General features: G+C 43.6%; 1 protein-coding gene across 1 annotated transcript in view; it reads left to right on the plus strand.

The window, feature by feature from the left end:
- The window catches only part of LOC123676894 (cytospin-A-like), a 90,484-nt gene extending 80,583 nt beyond the window's left edge, over positions 1-9,901 (plus strand). Inside the window, exons 11-15 of the mRNA XM_045613177.1 lie at positions 413-574; positions 1,039-1,278; positions 1,382-1,492; positions 8,717-8,991; positions 9,655-9,901. Of these exons, the coding sequence (XP_045469133.1) occupies positions 413-574; positions 1,039-1,278; positions 1,382-1,492; positions 8,717-8,991; positions 9,655-9,744 (878 nt within the window). The 3' untranslated portion in view covers positions 9,745-9,901. The remainder of the gene's footprint in view (positions 1-412; positions 575-1,038; positions 1,279-1,381; positions 1,493-8,716; positions 8,992-9,654) is intronic.
- The last annotated feature ends 296 nt before the right edge of the window (positions 9,902-10,197 follow it).

Below are 10,197 nucleotides of genomic sequence, written 5' to 3' on the forward strand. Positions count from 1 at the left end.
TACAGAAAGTAAAAATTTCAAAACGTCAAAGATTTTTAAAACTCTTATGTATAATCGATTATAATGTCACAAGAGCATAGAAAATATTCTAGTCTCGAGAAGTATTTTGCGAATAAGAGCCTAGTTATGAGGTTGCAATAATCGAAATATATTTGCTTTTTATGTAACATTTAACAATATTTTCTGGGATAATTATCAAAATTGAAAATACAATTATGTATTATAATAAATTTGGATGCATTGACGTTTTGGGAATTTAGCGCTAGTGGCGCTAAAGGAGGATGGATGATATTTTTTCAAAAATCTTTCAATCCATCAGTAAGTTTTAAATAATTTTTCAGAGATTCACTTTGATAATAATTTTTCTCTCGCCATATTCAGAATTTTTATCAACATAATTCTTCTTTTACAGTAACAACCGAAGCAAATGTGGCGCTTAGACCATCAAGTTTCCCTGGGGGCGAAGACTTGACCAGAAGGGCAAAGATTGGTCTGAGCAGACAGAACAGCAGACAGTCAGTGAAATCCCTGATTGAAAGCATCGAAAATCAAGGAAAGCCAATAACGAAAAATGGTAAGATGTTTTCTGGTCAATCGAATAAGTTGAGGAATATGTGTTATAAAGGAATATCGAAAGCAAATACAGCCATAAAAGATTGAATTTAAATACTCAATCCTACATGCTTAAGTTATGTACATACATCGAATCGAATTTGCGTTTAGACATAACATTAAGTGTGAAATCTCACAGAAAAAGACAAGACGCCTTTGCTTTATTCTTGATGGTCAGGATTAAAAGGACTTCATGGACATTACACTTAATATTGGTATCGTTTCATTATTGAAGAGATACATTCAAGTAACAAATTCAATTCAATCTATTATTCAGTAACTTATCGTTATATGGCATGTTGGTTGGCACGAAATCGTAAAGAAAAACAAATCAGATCAATTAATGAAGAATTAATTCAAACAATAGACTGATATAACACATCCAAAATATTCATGAGCTTTAATGACACCTTCATCCTTTTGCAGCCCACAACATAGTGTCTAGAAGCAGCTCAAACTCCTCCATAAACTCCTTGGCTTCCGATGCCAGAACACCATCGAGTCCTTCAGTAGTACTAGTGGCGCCATCTTTTTCTCCAGCGTCACCTCTTCGCACGTCATCAGAATGGTGCGAAAATGAACCACCACTTGTACAGATCAAGACTCCACTGAAGGAGCAGCAGCCCAATAAGCTGGTCAGGGATTGGAGTAAGATTCACATCACGGGTAAGTCGAGATATCCGAACAGATAATTAATTTTATTTATGTAAATAACGAGAATTGGAGTGGGTGTCATCAACGCTGGTCTCTATTGTATTCGTTATTTCAGATTCCTTGCTCAAAAACGAAATTCCAAAGGGAAAAACTGAGGAAAACTTCAGAGAGTCTATATTACAAAAGGGCATCGACTTTTCTAGGAGAAATAGCTACTCTGACCTCAGTAAGTATTCAGTTTGTTCTTTTTTGAGTTTTGTGCCTCGAGGAACGAGAAAAAGATTAAATGAGGCAGCAAAAAAGGGAAACGATTCAAGCGTTCCATAGTGTTTGAAACAGAAAATTCATCCAAGAAAAAATGTCAAATAAATTTCTGCAAGAAAATTAATTTCGCATCACAAATGAATTTCTGGCCAAACAAAATAAATCGATTTATGTATTCCCCGTATCTGGCTTTGCCAGAAAGATATCGAGCAGTCATTTTGCCCAAATAACAGTAATATTCGAATTTTAAGTCGAAAGTCAAAAATTGTATTCTACTCACTGATGAAAAATTCGAAATCGAAATCAATAACTCACAAATGGAATGTGCTAGACATATCGGCTCCAAATATTGAAGTTGAGTTCGTTCCAATCCGTTCAAGGATTCCGCCTTTTGAAAAATTGATGTACAGGGTGGGCAAATTTCGATGTTTTAGCACTACATCTTTTGAACCAGAGGAGATAGACAAAATCTGATACCCACTTCTCGATCTCTTTTTCTGAGGAACTAACAAGGGTAGTATTCATTTTTGGCCACCTTCTTTTGTTTTCGAGTTATAAGCGAAAATTGGAAAAATGGCGATATCGAAAAACATTTATATCTCCGCTAATACTGATGATAGAGCTCTGAAATTAAAACATTATACAGGCACTTTTTTACGTAGAATCCAGTGGCGTACTCGTATTTTCAAAAGGGTTTTTAATTACGAAGCTATGACCCAAAGTTATGTTTTTTTAAATGGGAACACTAGATTTTTGTGCCATTTTCTGAAAGCTTAATTTTTCCTGATTTCAAAAATATATAACATCGTATGATTCGTATCAAAATGAATAACAGAAAATGGTCAAAAACCTTTTTTTCCTTAAGAGTCTCAATATTTCTATGGTTTCAACTGTTGATGAGCCTTCCTATAACAAGAGCAGTGTCCTTCCGTCAATCTGATTATTTCTATGCTTTTCACTTATTTCTACAAAATTCGAATCTATATTTATTTTATACAAATAGTTTCGAAAAGATAAACGAACTTGGAAAAAGGTTCCTAGGTAGCTCGAACACAGTTTCAAATATTTGTGGGGATTACAGATTCCTGCGTTACCATCATGGTGGCGCCGCCAACCAGGTTAACGCTTCCCCCAACAGAGGGCGCAACAATCTATTTAAGCCTCGAAGTACACAACTTAACCAGAAGACAAGCCGAAGATTTCCAGTCAAATATCACCTACCTACCTTCTGTAGCACTTTGTGTATTATAATATATCTGTTTGTATATTTTATTTTACTGTTTTATTTTTTCCCTGCTAACTAGGAGTAGGCAGATAGAGGCCTAGTTAGCGCATGTCCTGTTCTAGTTGTCCCGAGGTTAATCAGATTGAGACCTGATTAAACCCCAGCACCGACCAAGTCGTCACGCTGTCCCAAAACTGGTGACCCCGACGTGATCAACGTCAACTTTATGGACAGGGACGATTTGGTCGACTAACTCCAGACGCCAGGACGCCAGACGCCAAGATGCCGAGCCAATCCGCCGCAGCACCCGCTCCAGAAATGTTCGCACGCCTTGAAATCCCTGCGTTCACCCCAGAGGACCCAGAAGTATGGTTCCAGCAGGTCGAGTGGTCACTTGAAGATGTCGGGCTAACGGCCAGCTTGGCTAAATTCCGTCAGGTGGCCAAATCCCTCGACGGAAGGTACGTGAAGGAGGTCCGCGAGCTGATCATAAACCCTCCAAGCCAAAAGCCGTACGAGACGCTGAAGGAGCAGCTTCTCCAACGCCTGGGGAAATCACAGGCCCAGAAGACGCGGCAACTGCTGGAGAGAGTCGAAATTGGAGACCGGAAGCCTTCTCAGTTCCTGCGGTACCTCCAACAGCTCGCTGGGGACAACGCCGCAGACGAGATCGTCCGCGCCCTGTGGATGGAGCGGATCAACCCCCTCGCTCGCGCCAGCATCGCCGCGCAGGCAGCCCAACCGAATGTAACCCTGGACGACCTGGCCAAGACCGCAGATTGCATAATGGAAGCGCTAGGTACTGTCGCACCGCAACAAGTATCTGCGGTGTCACCTCGGGTGTCACAAAGCGAATCACAGCTTTGTGAAGTGTTGGAGAGGTTGTCGGTGCGCCTCGACGAACAAAGCCGCGAGTTAAACAAGCTTCGTGCGGAAGTGCGCGGTCACTCGCGGAACCACGATGGTCCTACATCGCGTACTACAGGGAAACGGCAAAGGCAGTCGCTGAACGCGGCAGGCGAAGGCTGCCCCAACACACGCCGCTTGTTTTTGAGGGACCGAAACAGTGGAGAAAACTTTTTAATCGACACCGGCGCAGACTTGTGCGTATTTCCGCGACGTTTAGCGAAAGGCCGACGAGTAAAAACCGGTTACGAGCTAACCGCGGCTAACGGTAGTGCAATCGCTACGTATGGTTCAATTCCACTGACGCTTAACCTCGGTCTCCGCCGTGATTTCGCGTGGAATTTCGTCATCGCGGACGTGTCCAAGGCCATCATCGGGGTGGATTTTCTGACTCATTACGACCTCCTCGTGGATCTGCGCAACGGACTCTTACTTGACCGATCCACGAGTCTCAGTGTCACGGGACGGGACTCCAAGTGCGCGACTATCGCCGGAATTCGAACATCCGCAGGCGATACGCGCTATCACGCGTTGCTCCAGCAGTTCCCGGAGCTGACGCGCCCCGATGGCGCTTGCAAAGCAGCGGATGTGAAACACCGTACAGTGCATCACATCCACACCACAGCAGGACAACCCGTCTCACAGAAGCCACGTCGCCTAGCCGCGGACCGCTACCTCGCCGCTAGGAAGGAGTTCGAGTCCATGCTCCAATTAGGGATTTGTCGCCCATCGAAGAGCAGTTGGGCTTCGCCACTCCACATGGTGCCAAAGAAGGGAGACGAATGGCGCCCTTGTGGAGACTACCGGGGACTAAACGCGCGCACTTTACCAGACCGGTATCCAGTGCGCCACATCCAGGACTTCGCCCAAATGCTCCGTGGAAAGTCAATTTTCTCCACCATTGACCTGGTACGAGCGTACTATCATATCCCTGTGGCCCCTGAAGACGTGGAGAAGACGGCCATCACCACTCCGTTCGGATTATTCGAATTCCCGGCAATGAGCTTTGGACTACGAAACGCCGCTCAAACGTTCCAGCGGTTCATCGACGAGGTTCTCCGGGGACTCGACTTCGTGTATGCCTATATTGACGACCTACTGGTGGCCTCCTCGTCCGAGGAAGAGCATCATGAACACCTACGCATTCTATTCGAACGTCTCCAGCGGTACGGAATTGTCGTCAATTCAGCGAAGTGTTACTTTGGCGCTAAGGAAGTAAAGTTCTTGGGGTACCTAGTATCTGGTGATGGAACAAAACCACTCCCCGAGAAAGTCGCTGCCATCCGCGAATATCCCAGGCCAACAACAGCAAAAGATCTCCGACAATTCCTTGGCATGTTGAACTTCTACAGGCGTTTCATGCCCGGAACTGCTAAGACCCAGGCACCACTCAACGACCTGCTCCAAGGAAACATCAAAAAGAAGACACCAGTGAATTGGAACGACAACGCTGATGCCGCATTCGCCGCATGCAAGGAAGAACTTGCAAAAGCGACACTTCTGGCACACCCCGAACTTGGCGCCGAGGTCTCCTTGGTTTGTGACGCATCGGACCACACCATTGGAGCTGCACTACATCAACGGGTTGGCAACGAGTGGGAACCACTCGGTTTTTTTTCGAAGAAGCTGGCTGGCGCTGAGTGCAAGTACAGCGCCTACGATCGGGAACTCCTGGCCATCTACAAGTCGGTCAAGTACTTCCGACACATGGTTGAAGGACGCCACTTCTTCATTTTAACTGACCATAAGCCGCTGACCTTCGCCTTCAGTCAAAAGTCCGATCAATGCTCCCCACGCCGATACCGCCACCTGGACTTCATCGGGCAGTTCACTACAGATATCCGGCATATATCCGGAAAAGAAAACGTCGTCGCAGATGCCCTTTCCAGGGTGGACGAAATCGCAGCACCACTCGACTTCGAGGCCCTCGCAGCATCCCAGCAATGTGACCCAGAGCTCCAGGAGTTCCGCCAGAAGCAAGACTCTGGCTTACTTCTACGCCAAGTCACGATACCCGGATCCAACGCTGCCGTCTTCTGCGATATATCCACCACAAAGGCACGACCCTTCCTGACGGCTCCATTCCGAAAACCAGCTTTTGACGCCATCCACGGCCTGTCCCATCCAGGCGCCAAGGCCACCACAAAGCTGATGAGCCAGCGATTCGTCTGGCCCTCCATTTCCAAAGATTGCCGAGCGTGGTCCCGAGTCTGCATCCAGTGCCAGCGGTCAAAAGTGTCACGACATGTTTCGTCTCCGATAGGTAACTTTACACCGCCGTCGAGCCGTTTCGAACATGTGCACATCGACCTGATCGTGATGCCATTTTCAAAAGGATATCGGTATTGCCTCACCTGCGTCGATCGATTTTCTCGATGGCCAGAAGCGATACCGCTCCAAGACCAGACAGCAGAAACCGTCGCCCGAGCATTTTACACTAACTGGGTTGCCAGGTTTGGCGTCCCGCTCCGGGTAACTACAGACCAAGGACGTCAATTCGAGTCCCACCTATTTCGCTGCTTGAATAAGCTACTAGGAACGAACCACCTCAGAACCACGGCGTACCACCCGGCCGCCAACGGAATGGTCGAGCGACTCCACCGTCAGCTCAAAGCTTCCATTAAATGCTTGGACTCTGACACATGGGTCCACACACTACCCACTGCACTACTGGGGATCCGCGCCGCTTGGAAAGAAGATCTCCAATCCACCGCCGCTGAGATGATATACGGAGAACCACTCCGTCTTCCTGGTGAGTTCCTGGGTTCGACGTCGACGATGAACCTGGATAACTCCGACGATTTCGTTCGCGACCTGCGCCAGCACTTTCAGGCGCTCCGACCAGTCAGTGGCACCAGGCACGGTGAGCGGAAGATCTTCGTCTTTAAAGATCTCGCCACCGCATCCCACGTCTTCGTAAGGCACGACGCCGTTCGACGTCCGCTCCAGCACCCATACGATGGACCGTTCGAGGTGGTGTCTCGAGCCGAAAAGCACTACACCCTCCGAATTCACGGTACCAACGTCCCGGTCTCGATCGACAGGCTGAAACCAGCCTACATCGCGGTCAGCGAAAATTCACCGGAGGACGCTGTAAATTCGAACGAGGACGATGAAGACGAAGGAATTCTTCTCTTTTTACCAGGCGAGAACTCACCCCCGGCCCAACAACCCATCCCACCTGCTCCAGCAGAACCAGAGGCAGCAACGCAAGCGCCAGCAGTACGACGACCTTACACGACCAGATCAGGTCGGCAAGTTCATTTCCCCGAGCGTTTCCAGGCGGGGATGTAATATATCGTTAATCACTAGCAAGGGGGTACTGTGGGGATTACAGATTCCTGCGTTACCATCATGGTGGCGCCGCCAACCAGGTTAACGCTTCCCCCAACAGAGGGCGCAACAATCTATTTAAGCCTCGAAGTACACAACTTAACCAGAAGACAAGCCGAAGATTTCCAGTCAAATATCACCTACCTACCTTCTGTAGCACTTTGTGTATTATAATATATCTGTTTGTATATTTTATTTTACTGTTTTATTTTTTCCCTGCTAACTAGGAGTAGGCAGATAGAGGCCTAGTTAGCGCATGTCCTGTTCTAGTTGTCCCGAGGTTAATCAGATTGAGACCTGATTAAACCCCAGCACCGACCAAGTCGTCACGCTGTCCCAAAATATTCATCTATTGAAATATCGAGAAGAGGTGTCGACTGTGCATTGTGCAATTGTTGTCATTATTAGGTAAAATATTATTTCTTGTTTGTCCCTTCGTAATTAAAATGTTGAGTTCAATCAGATATGCATTGTTTCATATGCTGTTTAAAATGGATTGGTACTTGTGCGTATTGATTTTGGAGACCTATGTAAATAATCTCCTGATATATGCATCTCATTACAACTCTTTCGATTGAAAAATTCGATCTTGTGGTTTCTCCGTTATTTCCAAATCAATTTTTAGATAAAAAATTTATAAAACATATCTAGATTCGAATTTTGTAGAAATAAGTGAAAAGCATAGAAATAATCAGATTGACGGAAGGACACTGCTCTTGTTATAGAAAGCTCAATTTTTCTGTGTTCATCAACAGTTGAAACCATAGAAATATTGAGACTCTTAGGTGAAAAGAGGTTTTTGGCCATTTTCTATTATTTATATTGATCCGAATCATACGATGTTATATATTTTTGAAATCAGGAAAAACTAAGCTTTCAGAAAATGGCACAAAAATCTAGTGTTCCTATTTAAAAAAACATAACTTTGGGTCATAGCTTCGTAATTAAAAACACTTTTGAAAATACGAGCACGCCACTGGATTCTACATAAAAAAGTGCCTGTATAATGTTTTAATTTCAGAGCTCTATCATGAGTATTAGCGGAGATATAACTGTTTTTCGATTTCGCCATTTTTCCAATTTTCGCTTATAACTCGAAAACAAAAGAAGGTGGCCAAAAACGAAAACTACCCTTTTTAGTTTCTCAGAAAAAGAGATCGAGAAGTGGGTATCAGATTTTGTCTATCTCCTCTGGTTTAAAAGTTGTAGTGCTAAAACATCGAAATTTGCCCACCCTGTACATGTTACATGAAAAATATTATTATCTCAGTACAGACCTGCGTTATCAACAAGTCCCTAAAATTGAATGTTGGTCTTCATTGTCACTTTATTTTTATTTATTGTAAATGTGAATGTGATTTTTTGTTCGATAGTGTAGTACGATGCTCACTGAGAGCATCTCGAGAACTATAACTTAGAGAAAAAATCCTCAAGAACCCCCGATCTATTTTTTCGAAAAAGTAAGGCATCAGAAATCAGAAGCTATTTCCCTAACTAAATGTGCGGGGTCCTTTGTGTTAAAACTTTCAAGACATACTTCATGGGAATTGTTCATACTACAAAGAAGAAAAAGTATATTTGAATCAGCATTCGCGCATCACTAAGACACTGATCATAATACATACTGATGAAGAAATTCTCACATTTTTGTTGATCAGAAATTTACACTCAATAATTCAAAGTTGTCTTCGGCTTTTCTTAACCTCAATGCTCTTCTTTCAGGCGAACGCAAAGACCCGCTGAATGGACTGATCAAGAATGGCGGCTCCAAGAGGAACGCCCTACTGAAGTGGTGTCAGAATAAGACGGTCGGCTACCAGAACATCGACATAACAAATTTCAGCAGTTCCTGGAACGACGGTCTTGCCCTCTGCGCACTTTTGCACACGTACTTACCGGATCGAATCCCCTACGATAGCCTTAGCCAACACGAGAAGCGAAGGAATTTCTCTATGGCTTTTTCAGCGGCCGAGAGCGTTGGAATATCCACTAGCTTGGTGAGTTTACCACTTTACAACACCCCCCCCCCCCCTTAAATGCGTAGTTACAATTCTTTTGTAATGAATGAATTAATTAATCACAAAATTCAGTGACCGCTTACGTGAACTACCTTTTACAAAATTTGAATTTCGGTTATGTTTGTTATAAGCGAGAATACCTATAATACAGAGAGCTATTTTGAGTAAATTGGAAGTACAAGAATGATATTTCTTTATATTTATCTGTGATCTCCAAACATATACACATTTACAGAAGTGGTTGTTTACTATATTATTTACACATTTGTAGTGGCTCTTTGCTAGTTCAGCAAAGTCACTCATAACACGCTGAAATTGTCAGTTCACGTTAGAATATTGAAGCCAAGCAGCGCGTTTGGGACTTGGATGGGTAACCGGTTTGGAACATCGGCAGAAGGCAGAATAACCCCTAACACATCGTGTATGTACCCTGCAGCGGTTTATAAAAACTGTCATTCTGTTAGTCTAATGAACTAATTGACCAGATAAAATCACTTTTGAAGTGGCAAGCGTATTTTTACCGGGGAATTCAAGAACAAGGGCTTAAATTTAGAAAAAATAATTTCGTGAATGATATCCATAATCATGAAATTATGCACCCCCTCCCCCCACATTTATTTTATCAATCTTATCTTGTTGTAGAATATCAACGATATGGTCCAGTTAGAAAGACCAGATTGGCAGCAGGTGATGAGCTACGTCACTGCGATCTACAAGCATTTCGAAACCTGAACTTGGTTTTAACTTTTTCACCGGTTACTGTGATAACGAATTCGTTCATTCCCAACTTCGATGTCATCCTTCTTTTGTATGATTTGACTATTTCTATTCCAGAGAAGTTAATCGATGTTATTTATAGACCCCTTTTGTGCATTGATTGTATCAAATGTATCAAATGACAAAATCGACTGAGAACTTTTATATATGTATTTATTATGGAATATCTATGAAGTGATTCATAACGATACAATTATAGCTCTTGTATTTTTGAGATGTAATTAAATGTAGGAAAAATGCTGAATGTATTCCAATATATTACGCTAGTGATACTGTGATGTAAGTGGACTTTATAGAAACCAAATTTTCAATAATTTATTTTTTCTTTGAGAAATGTTTCAGCAATGCTTCAAGTTTTTGTTTCAAATTATATATTACACATTGAATGACATAAGAAACGTCTATTTG

This window comes from Harmonia axyridis, chromosome 3, assembly GCF_914767665.1.
Source record: "Harmonia axyridis chromosome 3, icHarAxyr1.1, whole genome shotgun sequence".
In the NCBI taxonomy this organism is placed as follows: Eukaryota; Metazoa; Arthropoda; class Insecta; order Coleoptera; family Coccinellidae; genus Harmonia; species Harmonia axyridis.